General features: G+C 40.5%; 1 protein-coding gene across 4 annotated transcripts in view; it reads right to left on the reverse strand.

The window, feature by feature from the left end:
- Positions 1-16,492, reverse strand: part of agpat5 (1-acylglycerol-3-phosphate O-acyltransferase 5 (lysophosphatidic acid acyltransferase, epsilon)) — a 128,399-nt gene that overhangs the window by 38,607 nt on the left and 73,300 nt on the right. For 3 of the 4 annotated variants that reach the window (XM_085996451.1, XM_085996453.1, XM_085996454.1), the window contains exon 6: positions 13,849-14,010. In XM_085996451.1, coding sequence (XP_085852577.1) covers positions 13,849-14,010 — 162 coding nt within the window. Of the gene's footprint in view, positions 1-1,109; positions 7,809-13,848; positions 14,011-16,492 lie in introns of those variants that run through there. The other variant, XM_085996452.1, reaches the window with a different exon arrangement.

Genomic DNA, 16,492 nt, shown 5'->3' on the forward strand with positions numbered 1-16,492 from the left:
TAAACAAAATCAAAGGACTCCTGATCATTATCCAAAAACTACAGTTAGGCAATGCATATACAGGCACTGAGCAAGGACAGATGTGATAATCCTGCTCCCTCTCTGTCTGGGCTGCTGGTATTATGTCTAGCTTCACATATGAAAAGTGGTCACTTGGATGAGGTGCTCAAAGGCTATTAGTGCCTGTACAAATGTATCCCAGCATGAGTTGGTGCCTTTAGTAGAGGAGAGAAGTAAGGGACTGGGTACCACAGTGGGTTAGGCAATGGCCTTTCGACAACGTGAACTCAAATCCAGCCTAGACTGGCGAGGTAAAACTCTCCTCTGGGTGCGAGCTTCTGATGAATTTAGGAAATCTCTACAAGATTCCAGTGGGTGGTATTAAGTGGCAATCTCACTCAAAGGTCTAATTGCGGGAGAAATTGATCAATTACACTGGTGCTGAGGTTGGTGTAAAGATACTCGATTGCTGGCTGTACTGTGCCTGGGAGTGTTTGATGTTGACATTGGATAATTAATAGGGGGAGAAAATGCCCAGCTCCCAAGCACCGACATGCTTTTAAATTTAAAACAGATGCTGGAAATACATTGTGTTTGAAAAAAGAAACGTTGGTGCCTTGAGTGTGACCCTTCATCAGAATTGATCAGAATCACCTTAACAGAAAGAGGCGCACATATGCAGTTGCTTTGAGGAGTCTGCAACCAGAGAGGCAGACTAGCAAACATTCCAGAGGCTAACAAGAGGTTAAAGAGATGTTTTGTGAAATCTGAAATGCCTTCTGTTATGGGAACAAATGGTTACATGGAAAAATATATCCTCGAAGTCCAGTGCGTCAACGATATGAAATTAAGTGACTGTACGTTATGCAAATTTTTGCAAATGTAAGAGACCCATAAATCATGAGGAGCGCAGACAGAAATGAGTTATGACAGGCTTTTTTACCAGGGAAAGAACTCATAAGGTATCCGTGGTTCAATATTCTTTTGTATGATTATATTTTACAAGTTTTATAGTGTAAGCCAATAACTGATAACTCCTCTCGATCACCACATTTTAAGGCTGCAGTATTATCACTGGCACCCACAGAAAATGCTTTTTCTTTTGGGAAAAAAAACAAAACCTTATTGCCACAGAATTTTGTTTCCTCATTTTTAAATGCTTTCCCATGATATGTTGACCCAAGGACAATCAAATTACCCAAAAATGGTCAATGACTTTACCAGCTGAAGTGCACAAAGTCAAACTCTGATTTTAAATTTCCCTATTAAAAAAAAAACCCAGTTATTCAAAAACAAACCCCACATGTCATGGTCCAGATTATGGTTTATAAGCAAACATGAAAGGTCATGCACCACCCAACAAACGAGTGTTTTCAATCCTCAGAACGCTGTAGATCATTGCTCCATAAATAAGTATTGGAGAAATTATAAAAGCAACTGTTTTACACTTATTTTTCATTACCAATACACAAGTATGTAAGTTAATTGACAGCAGCGTGGCTTACTGAACAGACACCTATAAAAATTTAGATTAAAAAATGAAAGTGCTTCAGCTACATTTGAAAACTGTGGTAGTGTGCTCAATGCACCAATATACAACTTCAGACACTGCAATATTGTGTAATAGTTTGGCTAGACTGAAAAGTTGAAAGACAGTTAAAATATAATTTCTTGGACATTTCACGGTACAAGGTTGCTTCTGAAGAATGCATCTAACAAGAGTCCCAGTGAAGCTATTACATCACCACTGGGCTCATAAGAACATAGGAACAGGAGTGGGCCATTCAGCCCCTCAAGCCTGTTCCATTATTCAATGAGATCATGGCTGATCTGTATCCTAATTCCAGTCACCTGCCTTGGGTCCCTATCCCTTGATACACTTGGCTGGCTAGCAAAAATCTGTCATTCTCAGATATAAAATTATTAATTGAGCTAGTATCTCCTGATCTTTATGGGAGAGATTTCCACATTTCTACCACCCTTTGTGTGAAGAAATGTTTCCCAACTTCTCTCCTGAATGGCCTGGCTCTGATTTTAAGGTTATGTTACCTTGTCCAAGGCTCTTGCACCAGTGGTACAAGTTTCTCTATTTACCTACCCTATCAATTCCTTTCAAAATCCTAAATACTGAATCAGGTCACTAATTTGCCTTCAATTCCATGATCTTTAATTTTAGCAAACAGTCTCTTAAATGAAACCTTATAGAATGCCTTCTGGAAGTCCATATAAACTACATCCATAGACATACCCCTGTCTACTACTTTAGTTACTTCCTCAAAAAATTCAGTCAGTCAGTCACTTTGTCCTTAATTATAGATTCCAATAACTTCCCTACAACAGATGTTAGACTAATATCTCTATAATTTCCCCCAGTGAGACTAATGAAATATTACAAGCTAGCCTTCTATACACCAAGACACGCAAAGACCATGTACAATGTTCAATACCATGGACTCTACCTGCACCTATGAAAAGGACAAGGTAAGTATTTGCCCTTAAACTGAAGCTATGGGTTCAGTTCTTAATAGTTTTATTTCTATACCTCACCTAATTTAAACAGCAGCTTATCTGTAGAGCTCCAGATTCATTATTTTCAGGAAGACAGATTATCTTGAGTGTTAACAAATATCATCTACATTTTAGAAGTGGTTTCTCGCTCTCCCATTTTTCTTCAATAATGGAGTTACACTTGCAATTTTCCAGTCTAAAGGGACAATTTCTGAATTGAGAGTTTTGGAGGATTATGGCTAAAGTAGCTGCAATTTCCTCACCTATTTCCTTTAAAACCCTGGGGCGGAAACCATCCGGTCCTGGGGATGTCAGTTTTTAGTGCCATTGTTTTTTCCAATACTGTTTTCTTGCCTACTTTAAAAAGTAGGGGAAAATTCATTACATTCTTCTGCAGTCTTTGAATTGGAGGCATGCTTTTCTATTATCTTTGAATACATAAATCTCTTTCAAAAACTGCAAAACAGAAACATAACTCAAAATTTTATGTAAAAAACACGATCAATTCAGAGGAATTTCAGTGGAAGGATGAATGGGCTAAACGCTTAACTACATAGAATTACACAGAATTTACACAGAAACAGGCTATTCAATGTCGGTGTTTATGCTCCACATGAGCCTCCTTCCACTCTATTTACTTCATCTCACCTATCAACATATCCTTCTGTTCCTTTCTCCCTCATGTACTTCTCTAGCTTCCCCTTAATTGCATCTTTGCTATTCACCTCAACCACTCCATGTGGCAGCTGTTAAGTTCATTTCAAATAATTTGGAAGATTGAAGTTACTCTACTTTTCAATTAATGATCCAACTGGCTTGCTGTTCATGTGTTTAAAGCATATGCTAGGTTCCATACAATGCATAATTTTAAGTATAATAAAAGTTATCAGCGCCAACAACAAATTTGAAGATAAGTATAATCTAAGCAACTGCATTCTTTCTGCTGGGAAGAAATACACAACGATCCCCTGAAGCACAAACTCTGGGATTGAGAGTGCATTTAAAACACTGCTTCACACAGATAAACTGGCAGTGTAAACTCAGTCAGCATCTGACCTGACTCCACAACAAAGTGGAGAAAGACTTCCAGGAGGGGGTAGCCTCACACTGCTTCAGTTTGACACCACATGGAATGTAATCCCGTGCAGTGTCAAAATTGGCTTACAAAGTACTCATAGGTTCACTTCGTAAACCTACCAGACCATAATTTAAACATTTATCAAGCAAGGACTCCCCCCTATCTGCTTTCTAAACATTTATAATTTCTAACTTTTGAGTGACAGCTCTGCACATGCATGCATCCAAGTATGTGCAGAGCTCTCTTTAAACAAGGCAGTTCAAAGTTTCAGCTAGGCAGGAGCCAAGAAACAAACAGGGATTTCAGCCTGGCCGGACAAATCCCACACCAGTCGCTGCAGTGTTAATGCTGCAGAGACTACCTAGTTTCAGAGTATTGCATTTTACGTAAAAGCATTCGTTGAGTTTTTCTGCCTTCAAGGAAAAACATAAGGGCATCTCTCCTGATTTAGAAAGTATTGGACAGGAGCGGCTATAAAATGCAGATTTCAAAGCTACAAAATCTTGGGATTTTTAAGCTGTTGCTGCGCCCATTAACTGTTCGACGACACTACAGCATTGTTAAAAATTGTGTATCCTCGTTTATAATCTGTTCGACCTAGTGTTCCCACCAGGCTCAAATTTGCTTTGCTTCATGGTTTCTATTTTTGTCCTTTATCTTGAATGCAATAAAGCACTTTTTTATTCTAATATCTCATCAAACAAAATTGTTAGCAAGTCAAAATCGAACATAGCCAAAAATAACCGTATGTTAAAATTGCGTAAATCTACTGCATGCTGTAAATCTTGACACTCAATTTCTTAATGTCTTCATTCGTAACAGTTCTGTACTGTAGGCATCTTAACTAAATTGATCACACATAACAAGTAACTTGCTGTAAAGTAACTTGACTAGGCAACTATTCATGATTATTTTTTATGCATAAAAACAGGCATTAATCTAAATCCTTTAACATGATTACAACATCATATTTTCAGATACTCTGCATGTCAAAGGGGGGCACCTTAGTGCAAGTTAAGTATAAACAATGACTCAAGTGTAGGTACACGTCTCTGCCCTACTGTACTACATTTTGATTAAGTACTCAAAATTTTGTTTGGTGACATTAGAATAAAAGAGCATCACTGAGGTAATTTTAAAAAAAATTACATTTCTGGGGTTCCATGGGGACCTCCAGGTAGAGTCTTTTAACCGTAGAAATGCTGAAATAAGTGATGATTTGACTTCTGTTCCACATGTATGTTTATCACTGGCATTTCTAAAGATTTATGATCCAATTCTAAAACATTTATTTCCTTCTACGTCTCACCAATCCCCACTGAAATCTTGGAAGAAGGGAAAAAAAACTATTCAATGATGGAGTCTCCTGTCGAGTCAATGGGTGAGTCTCGGTTGTGTGGGCGCGCTGATGAGAGAAGAGCCCACTCCTGGACGCACATATATGGTCGAACATAGCGCAATGGAAGCCAAACGAGTTGCCTTGTGTGCCAGGCGCTTGGCAGCTAGATCTTGCAACTTGACAACCTCAAATTCATTCAAACTGACCCAGCAGATGTGATGCAATAGTGATCTATCAGTAGCTGAGTCTTCCCAGGGGTCAGGATTAATAGTGCAAGATTTTAATGGTGACTTTGGGGATTCTACAATCAAGTTTGCAAATGACAAGTCCAGACCAACATGCTTGGACCTTTTTGATTGTGGCCTCAAGTCCAGTTATATTGCAGCGCTTGAGGACAGTGTTAGGCACCCTGTCATGCCAGCGATACATCATAGACAGCACAGTGGAAATGGTTGATGCACTATCAATTGCTACAAAAGACTGGAGATTGAGAAAGTAATAAACAGGCTTTTATTACCAAAGAACAGAGCATGCCTCTTGTGGTTGCCTGGTACCCAAAAGGGCCGGAGGCTTCTGAGCAGCGACCTTTATACCCAGCCATGAGGGTGGAGCCAGGGGCGGAGTCAGCTGAGGCATGCACAGACAAGTACAACAATATGCAAGAGTGAACAACAGTACTGTTGTTCACTGTTAGTACTAACAACAGTGGTGAACAACAATACTAACAACAGTGGTTTACCACAATGGTCAAGTTGCTTAATGTGATGGCAGCAGCAGATTCACGACTCCAATCCATACAGTAGGGTGGTGCGGACAACAACTTGGTATATAGCGATGTCTGTTAGCAAAGTAACCCTTCATTCCTGCCAGATCTGCAGCAGCATTTGCTAAAGGCTGAACTAGCCCTGCCAAATCGGTGGGTTTGATTAGGGCGTTCTGTTGTAGAACACTGTAATTGACGTTGTCCTTCATTATGGCATTCTGCGAAAGAACGCTATCCAAGTAGCAGAATTTGTCCATAACCTTGGGTGGTACAATGACCAGGTATGGGCTGGACCATGACTTCAGTCTTCACCAGCATTTTCTGTTTTTATTTCCGTCTTTTTCAAGTTGATTGTAAGGCAAAAATGCTCTGTTGCTCGACCAAAGCAGTCGGATAGCAGTAGGAAGTCCTCGAGTGTGTGGGTGAGTAATATGCAGTCATCAGCAAGAGCACGTCATCAACGTTTACCTGCATTACTTTCAAATTAGTTCTCAGCCAAAGGTTGAAGAGGCCACTGTTTGCATGATATTATTGAATATAGATTCCCCTGTCTCAGTTCTTGAAGGCCCGAGCAGTACCACAGCAAATAGTATGCTGAATAGGGTTGGGGCAAGAACACAACCTTTGTTTGATGCCGTTAGTAACTACAAATGGTGATGATATGTGACCCTGTTCTATTGCTCGGGCCATCATACCAACATGTAACTGCCGAACAATGTTCACAAATCTAATGGCCTTTTTGCACTGACAACAAACATTTCAAAGAATGTATTGCTGACAAAGTGGATGCAGTGTACAAGGAAATTCCCTTCCGCTACCTTACATTAGTGTGCCTGCAAATTAAAATGCTCTAGACATAGCACCCCTCTTGGAGCCTTATAAATAAGATTTAAAACAAGAGAGGAAAGAAAATCAATTGTGGAGGACAGGGTAGATGTGCACTAGTATTTATACCAATCCCTACACTAAATGTGTCCTTTAAGTGTCTTTAGGGCCTGACAGTTACTGGATTTGAAATAAAATGCTAAAAGTCTCTACAAAACAGCTTGGTTGATGTTGCACTGAATTAGACACTAGAATTTCACCTCTGGAAGCTTAATTTAAATGCAACCCAGATTGATGGGATTCAAGTCTCTCAGGTTCCTATATGAAATAAGCTTAACAATCTCAATCAAGTCCCTATTGGGCATGGGCCTACAGCACAAAACTGTTCCTAATTTGGCACTAATTGGCAATCTCATTCAGAGAGGTCGTGGGATGGCAAATTTAAAAAACTGTCACACTGATGCAGTAGTGGGCCCTCTTAAGTTGGGGCTGTGGCATGTTATTCGAATAGAGGGAGCTTTACTCAGCATCTAGCTGTGCTGTATTTAACCTGGGAGTGCTTGATACCGACACCGGGGGTGCCTGAAAGGGAGAAACTTCCATTCCCCAGCGTGAACATCACTCACCTTGATCCCATTCACAGGCTTCTAAAGACCTGCAGGAGCCCAAAACATCCCAGAGTACAGAAACACTAACGGGCTGGAGGGAGGTCTCCATCATACCTGAAGAGACCCTTTGGATGTCGGTTCTCTCTCTACTACAGTGAAGCAGTGAACTCCCAGAGCTTCTTGTTGCAAGTGGTTTTAAGATATTTCAGTAGAAAGGAGTCACCAAAAATAGATCAGCTTCTCCACGGACCATGTTTTCCAGCAGCTTGTTGACAGGCTTTGCACTGCACCAGAACTACTTTGATATTCTTCCAAAATGCAGCTCAAGCCAATTCCATCTGAACTATCCCTATAACAGAACTCCACTGCAGACACAGCACCTCCCTCTGCTCTGTAACAGAAAGAGAGTCTGGGTCTAGTAGGCCTGACCCATCCACTAACAAGACAGTAATGGCAGAGGACATGGAAAATAACTGCAGCAACTTCTACCTGCAGCGGTTGAAGAAAGTACCAATTCAAAAACCTGCACTAAACGCACCTCACAAATATCCACCTTCAGCTCACAGATCAATGCCGCCCACACACGGCCAAATTTCAAGCCATTCTGGATGAAAATCTTGGAGGCTACTGGGGCCACAGCAGATTCATCAACCTCAGATCCCATACCATGCTTTCTTGTAATGTATCCTATAATAAAACAAGAAAACTGGATCATTTATAAAGAGCATTTAAATCATCCCTGTACATCTTCAAGTAGGACTGCAACCCTGAGATGGCGCACCTTGTCTTGAAACAGCACTCCATCTACCACTTCGACCAGATAGTTGAAAGAAATCACCCAACTAAGCCAAGTAAGTTGGAGTGAAAAATGGATCTCAATCTGAAAAGTGACTGGCTTAGACCCACTGTATGCTAACATAGCCTTTTCAGGTTTACATTATTAAAACTTTTATTACAGAGGTGTTTAGACCGGTCGTCGCAATTTTAAAAATGAGTGTTCCACGTATTTTCTTTACTGTTATATATGCAACAGCTTTCGTTTTTCCTTATGCTCTATACATTACACTTGAAGCGACGGAAACTGAATTCCTTATTATTCAGCAAGATGAAGGTTAATGCACTTAGAGAGATTTATGAAAGCTTAAGAGAAATGATGCACACTGTAAAACAGACCAAAGGAAAGTCAAACATAGCATGCCCATACTTAATATTTCTGTGCACGTACTGCCCAGGTCAGACATCGTCAATAATAATTCTAACTCAACAATTGTGTGTAATGAATGATCAGAATGAATTCAAAAGTACTGATGTTTGCAATAACATTCTAAGGAATCGGTACAGATGTTTCTTTGCCCCTTAAAAGTCTTTCGTATTCAGTTGCAAGCAAGGATCAGGGCCATTAATACAACCATTTGTAGGCATTTCATTGTTGTGTAGATAGAACTGAAACCTCCAGAGACACAAGTATAAAGAGACATTGGGCTGGATTTAGTCAATGGAGGCGACTTGGAGACGGGTCTGCTGCTTGTCGTGTCAATGTCCTGCCTCCATCCTCGCCTGACCATTCAAAGGGATTTTCCCCTGATTGAGCTTGTTAAGCCCGCCCGGCGGGCTCAGCAAGCCAATTAGGGAAGAAGTCACTGACGGAGCACGTCAACGTCAGACGTGCTATCTGTCAAGACTTCTTGAAAGAAGAAATGACAGCATTTGATAGCTCTGTGAAGCTGTCAAACACTGACATTCTCTTGAGTTTGATTCGTTTTTGTGGTGAGGACTGAAAAAACATTGTAAAAAAGTAAATTTCAGATGTCTGATGGATCGGAGGGTCCATCAGCCATTACCTGAAATTGACAAGGTGGATGTCTGCTCTCCCGATCCAGCACGGCTAAAGGCTACAGAAGTTTAAAAAAAGTGAACACTTTTTTAAACTTATCACTCACCTTGCATACTTACCACTCCACACTTGCACCCATCACTCACCTCTGCACCTTACTTCCAGGTGCCTCTGACCGCCGCAGACCTCCTTCACGTCTCCTCCAACCCGGCGGGGTTCTCTGAGGTCGGGAAGCCTTCACCGGAGAAGGTAAAATGGCACTAATCCTTTTTTCTGCCTGTTAACTACATGTTAACAGGCAGTTAACAGGATTAAAAGCCTTTCCCGCCTCCAGGAGACGGGACCCGAAGCTGCATATCCTCCCGCCTCCTGGCAAAAGGGCACGGAGGCGGGATGGGGGCAGGTTTGCCACCCGCCCCCAGTTTCTCCGATTTTACGTGCTGTCCCGCCTCCATGCCCGCCTCCTCGGGACTTGGAAAATCGAGCCCATTACATTCAACATGTAAAGAACACAACAAACATGTACAAGCATAGCAGACAATAACAAAGTCATAAAGCTACAAGATTGACTTTTATTTCATCATCTTGTATAACATCCGTATAATAACATCCATATTGTTTACATAGGCAGCGTTGTCAAAAGTACTACCAAAGCTAACTTGGAGAACTTACTTTTTTCTCGTCATTTATTTGTATTTCTGCACATAGTAATATCTGGAACTAGTTGCATAAACTCCTGGTCTTTGAGTACTGTATCCGAACTTCAGCTAGCTCGGAGGAAATCTTGTATTTTTTGCAACTTGGAAAACAAACTACTAATGGGGTATTTTGGCAATGAAATATGTATTTGGCCTAATAGAAATCAGGTGACGTTCCTCTTAATAAAAAAAAGTTTCCTCCGTTATTTATGACTTGTTATTGAAATCACAGGAATGCGTGGCTCTGAAATGTCCGATTTCTCAGAATGCAACTTGATTATTTGTCACAAGTCATGGAAGGCAACTGGCATTTTCCCTTGAAGAATCTCACCCCCATTTTATCCCAAAACAAATATTAACGTTAACTTTTTTGCCCTTCCACCTCTCCCAAAGACAATGACTTAACTCTTACTAAAATAAGTTCTGAATTGGTACTTTTAAATACTCATTCTTTGGTGGAATTCCCTCAAATAGTTAACATTTGTTCCACATCGTTTTCCTCCCAAAGAAAATCCCTTGCAGTTCTTCAGGGTTTAATTGTTAAAGTGTGTAAGCATCAGCTTCACCAAAATCAGGCCATGTGAAAGGAACTCGTGGCACTGAATCAACTGAAATGACTCATTTTGCACTGTGTCAGCTGTGGCGCAGTTGGTAGCACACTCCAGGGACTAGAGCACATTAAAAAAAAAACTAGGCTGACACTGTGTGCAGTGCTGAGGGAGTGCTGCACGGTCGGAGGTGCCGTCTTTCGGATGAGACGTTAAACCGAGGCCCCGTCTGCTCTCTCTGGTGGACGTAAAAGGTCCCATGGCACTATTTCGAAGAAGAGCAGGAGAGTTATCCCTGGTGTCCTGGCTGATATTTATCCCTCAATCAACAGAACAAAAACAGTTTCTCTGGTCATTATCACATTGCTGTTTGTGAGAGCTGCCGCGTTTCCCACATTACAACAGTGACTACACTCCAAAAGTACTTCATTGGCTGTAAAGCGCTTTGAGACGTCGGGTGGTCGTGAAAGGCGCTATATAAATGCAAGTCTTTTTTCCTGTGTGTTGATACAGGGTTGCATAAAAACCATGTCAGCCCCCTTCCCTCGTAGCTCAGTACATAAAGGCAATAAATGCTCAGCCGTACAAACAAGGAAGCTCCCTGGTCAGTGCTGAGTTAACTGCTAGGGCAGCAGTATTAAGCCATTTTCAGTAATTATGTTTAAAACTGGCTTCAGCGTCCCTGAATTACGGAAAGGGAAAGAAAATTAGCCAGGGTTCCCATTCCTGATCTGTATGCATCAGCCCCTACTGGAAGTGTCTGTGTGGACAATGAATTAGGACAAAAATCAAGCTATTATCAATCAGTTGAATAGCCTGCCAATATTTACTGTCAAGGTTCACGCATTAATAATGGTCACTTGGGTGAGGTACCATGCGCCAAAGAAACAGCATCTTTAGAAGAGGGGACAAAAATCAAGCAAGGTCTCCACAGGCTACAAGTCTACCCTGCTGAAAACGATCAGCATAAAATCCCATTACCAGCTCAATGTTATCTAAAGAGTGCACGCTTACTGAAAAGCTACTTCCTGCTCAAGGGTTTTGACATAAACTAATGGCTTCTCACTACTCTTATCTTCATGCTTAATGCTTATGCACTGGTCTCTGAAATTTATCAATTAACTAGAGGGGGGGGGGGGGGGGCGGGAAATCAAAATGATCCCTCTCAATGTTTTCACAAGGATAACTGCCAGAACTTTTTGCTGATTTGTTAAAACAATATTTTAAATATAATTACTGAAAATGACTTAATATGCTATTCACCCAAAATAAATAAAACTGCACTTGCACATTTATTTTGATTTTGAATACAAAGTTAGAATTTCACTAGAATACAATAATAATGATACAAACTGAATTTTTCACAGCCAATCTAGACTGAGCAGATATAAAGTTAGAGAGAGTTCATTTCATATAAACATGGCGTTACCACAAATTCCACCACCAGTTACTTTTATAAACAGTTTACATGGAAATGAAGTCCTCATACTGATCTCTAACCTTTCAAGAACACTCCCATATTACATTACTGAGGATAATTCTAAAAAAAATTGTTCAAGGGAGAGATGATGTGTACTGGTCTGTGCAGGTGCAACATCTTATTGCTTCAAAGGTGACAACAAAGCACCCAATGGAACTATCCTCGAAATAAACACATATGCTAGCACCTTTTTGACTTTTCCTAATGGCCTATCAAATCCAGCTGGCAGTACTATCATATGACTTCCAAATTTAGAAGCTTAGCCATCTATTTCAATGCAAGGTTAGATATATTTCTTAAGGCTAAAGGGATCAAGGGATATGGGGAGAAAGCAGGGACAGGGTACTGAGTTTGGATGATCAGCCATGATCTCATTAAATGGCGGAACAGGCTCGAGGGGCCGAATGGCCTACTCCTGCTCCTATCTTCTATGTTTCTATGTGCTGTTGATTTGAAAGGCACATTTACAACGATTACGAAAAACAAATCTAACACATGAAAATTACATTAAAAATATTTGACCAAGTTATTCACAGAACTTGCATTGTTCTGAGTAAATGTAGCTTGCAAATTTCCATTCTTTTTTTAAAAACACAACGAAACCAACATTCTTTTTTCCTGCAATTCCTCCCAGGAAAATTGGTTGAACTGGGTCAACTATTTATAGTATTCAGGACATGAGTGGAAGGCACTAAACATAATGCTGATTCACTGGAGATCAAAGTCTGACCCCAAAATCAACAGACCAATACTCCTACAGCTAAAACACTCAAGCAGGATTCTCACAAGGAAACTTGCTTGGCTCCACTCAATTTCTCTGTTTTCTCAAGGGTGATGCTGTTCTCTTTGCTGGTGTTATTATCTGTAGATAATTCCCTAGCTGAAAGATAAGTGAATATGCACAGATATTAACAATGGATAGACAAGTGATGTGTTACCTGAGGGGCTGAAGCAACCAAATCAGGAATTGTGTTGAGGCGGTATGGCCATGATGGTCCCTGCTCAGCTGTACTCTACCGAGATTTTTCATCTTTTCAGTTATAAGCATTCAATTTCAATGAAATTGGTATTCACATTTGATCTACACTGCAGCAGACAAGTGCACATATGGTTGAAATAACTGATGGAAGAATGGAAATCATCAAAGATCCTTTGACTTAATCATAGTCATCATTAATTTCAATGCTCTACAAAGCCCAGAACTGCCCAGTGATGCTATATTTTAGCTCTCTTTGGCAGTCTACAGAGAAATAATCTCTTGTTCCTGGACTCACCAGACTGGTGGACTGATTAAGGAGAACATACTCCATGCTAGAGTTCATTTTTCCTAATATCAAATGTGGCTGGACTGTCCGTTCCCTTCAGGATTAAGAATGAAAAAGTAAAAGTTGTTGGTAGTTAAGCAGGCACTGATTTTGAAACAAGAACTGCTGCAACTGGACTGTGATAACCTACCGAGAAAGCCAACCATGAAACATTCCAGTTTTTCTGCCTGTGGAACACGGTCCCAGAGACACTGTCTGGAATTCTGTGGAAGGTTTTTTTATGTGAAAGTTTAAATACAGTTAGCCATCACTTGCTGAAACATGTTCAGGTTGTGAGAAATCGGTGACTTGTCCTTTGCTACTGCAGTACAATTCATCTAAGTCTTGCTGCCAAGAATTGTGGTCAATTCCATGGTGCTGTTACAATCATCTGTGACCTACTCTGCTATACCACCTAATTCACAAAAATAATACTGGATGCATGTCTCATAACCAGACTTCAAGCAGATAAATTCAGTGGCTGAAAAATAGTTTCTTATTAACGATTAGCATGGGCAGTAATTTTAACTTTGGGCATTGGAGTACATCCGTTATTGAGTCAGAAAATCCTGGAAGAATAAAGTTCCTGTTTTGGTGAAAATCAGTGTTACAGAGGTTGTGATCAACATGACAAGTGGCAAATGCATTATGGAAATGTCCAAGTTTAGAAAGAAATAGTCTCCATCACCTACACCCTTATTTCTCATTCAAATCAGTGAAACATAATGCCTTGTACGTACTCACAAAATTTTGTTTTGCAATGCTACCAGTGTGCCAAGGACATTTTGGGGTTTTCTGGTTATCTTGTCTAGAGATTAAAACTCACGTAACCAACATGTTTCAGACAAAGTAGAAATACTTACCAGGCATAGATGGAGCTGTTGCCCGGTGCCCAGTGCTTTTTATAGTTCCTTCGTATGCAACAGTGATATCGTACACGGCATCTAGGTGACCTCTCATTGCGTTAATGGCTACTCGCGTTGCCTTCACACGTGGTGACATTGTATGTCTTAGTTCTGGCAGCTCTGAAAGACAGCAAGAAATATTTACAACTGGGAAGGGAAATGTTAACAAAACAAATTATGTCTTAAACAATGGCGCACAATACATGAAGGGTGAAGTTAAATGATAAAGCATCCTAGCTGTGAGATTAAATCTGCAGCTGATGTTAATTGCAATTCCTTGTTTGTTACATCTCGTGTTAAATATCAGAACCTACTGCATGAAAGACAATTCTATTTTTAGGATAATGAGCTTAATATGAAATATGGTTACCTCTGGAAGTGTGGAACAGTGAAATGAGAAAGGCCAGCACAACAGACACTGATCACGAACCTGTAATGTTTTGGTGGCATTGTTTGTAGTTGTTGCGTAATAATTTTATTTGCATGATATGGAAGTCTCCAGATATGGTTGGCTAAAAAAGGGTTTCAGTTCTTATTCATGCTCACTGTCGAAGCATAATACACTTTCTAACATTCAATGTTATTGTTCAAGCGTTCACATGTTTAACATTTTCATTAATCACTTTTACCTTAAATATTAGTGTAGTAACATATGAAATGCATCCTAACCTCACTCAGGAATGAGTTACTGCACCTGTATTCTCCAGTTACTAGAAATCAAAAAGAAAACACCTTTGTTTTGTCAACCATATTTTTTTTTATTATTCGTTCATGGGATGTGGGTGTCACTGGCAAGGCCAGCATTTATTACCCATCCCTAACTGCCCTTGGTGGTGGTGAGTTGCCTTCTTGAACCGCTGCAGTCCATGAGGTGAAGGTACTCCCACAGTGCTGTTAGGGAGGGAGTTCCAGGTTTTTGACCCAGCGACGATGAAGGATCGAGGAACGGCAATATATTTCCAAGATTTTTAATATATATCTTATATCATCTGTCAACCTTTGCCATTATAAATTCTTACGCCCCCATTTATAATAGAAACTGCACATAAACTTGTCAGTGATCCTGTAGTGCCTCAGTTTTTCAGCTTAGCTCAACATGTAGCGACTTGGTGCGGAATAGGATACGGGCAGCAGAGCTTTGGATGAGCTGATGTGTTGGACGATAATATGGAGGAGGAAACAGGCAGCCTTTGTGAGAGAGAAGATATGGGGACAAAAGCTCAGTTCAAAAATAGAAAAGGGATGATTCTTAATCAACGGGGAAGAAAACAGGTGCTCATTCACAACATTACATCTTTTCCAACTAAAATCTAGTTTTAGATATTAATTCTAAAACTGTGTGTAATGCTACATAGCCAGAAAAAGTGAAAATTTTATTTTAATTTAGAAATAAAGCAATTTGTATAACACACATACAGCTACAATAGAATCCCTTTTTACAAAACAATTACTGACAGAGACTTGGATAAAGTTAGGCTCTTGATAATACTCCAAGAAGCAGAGCTACATCACAAATTGATTAATAACTGTCCAACACTCAACAAATTGAAACCAGAGTCTGCGTCATCATCCAAACAGTAGGAAGGACGTTTTTGCCATGGAAGGAGTGCAGTGAAGATTCACCAGGCTGATACCTGGGATGGCAGGAATGATGTATGAGGAGAGATTGGGTCGATTGGGCTTACACTCGCTGGAGTTTAGAAGAATGAGAGGGGATCTCATTGAAACTTATAAAATTCTGGCAGGACTGGGCAGACTAGATGCAGGAAGGATGTTCCCGATGGTCGGGGGATCCAGAGCCAGGGGTCACAGCCTAAGGATAAGGGGTAGGCCTTTTAGGACAGAAATGAGGAGGAATTTCCTCACCCAGAGAGTGGTGAACCTGTGGAATTCTCTACCACAGAAGGCAGTAGAGGCCAATTCATTAAATATATTCAAGAAGGAGTTGGATATATTTCTTAAGGCTAAAGGGATCAAGGGATATGGGGAGAAGGCAGGGACAGGGTACTGAATTTGGATGATCAGCCATGATCGCATTGAATGGTGGAGCAGGCGCGAGGGGCCGAATGGCCTACTCCTGCTCCTATCTTCTATGTTTCTATGTATTGGCATCAGAGCTGGATTGGGTACAAAAATTACTAGATGCATGTCTAAGGTTTAGGAGGTCAGTACAAGCATGGGAAGCCTTATAGTATGACGCATAAATCCACCAGCAACTCTATAAATGTTACAGATCACTTTATATCAACAGATGGCTTGGAATCAAGCTGCCTACACACAAACTACCACAAAATAGAAAGGGGGTAGGAGGACAACAGATGTTGCCCGATAGTTCTATTCTTGGAGCAAAAGCTGGTTCTTTGAGCAAAGTCTAATTCTCCTGTGGCTTTCGAAACAGTGTGGTGGAATTTCCCTTCGGGGTGTAATCAGGAAGTTACACCCAAAATTATGCCAATTTGTACGGCCATCTTGCCGATGTCTTTACACCCAAATTTTCTGTCCATTTCATTAATATACAGTGAAATGTAAAAATGGACATAAACAATCAGGGCCGAGGAAAGCAACAAACTCAAACTCACCAAATATTCCTTCAGTGTTGATC

This window comes from Somniosus microcephalus, chromosome 9 (assembly GCF_052327205.1).
Source record: "Somniosus microcephalus isolate GS21.2 chromosome 9, FLI_Smic_1.0, whole genome shotgun sequence".
NCBI lineage: Eukaryota > Metazoa > Chordata > Chondrichthyes > Squaliformes > Somniosidae > Somniosus > Somniosus microcephalus.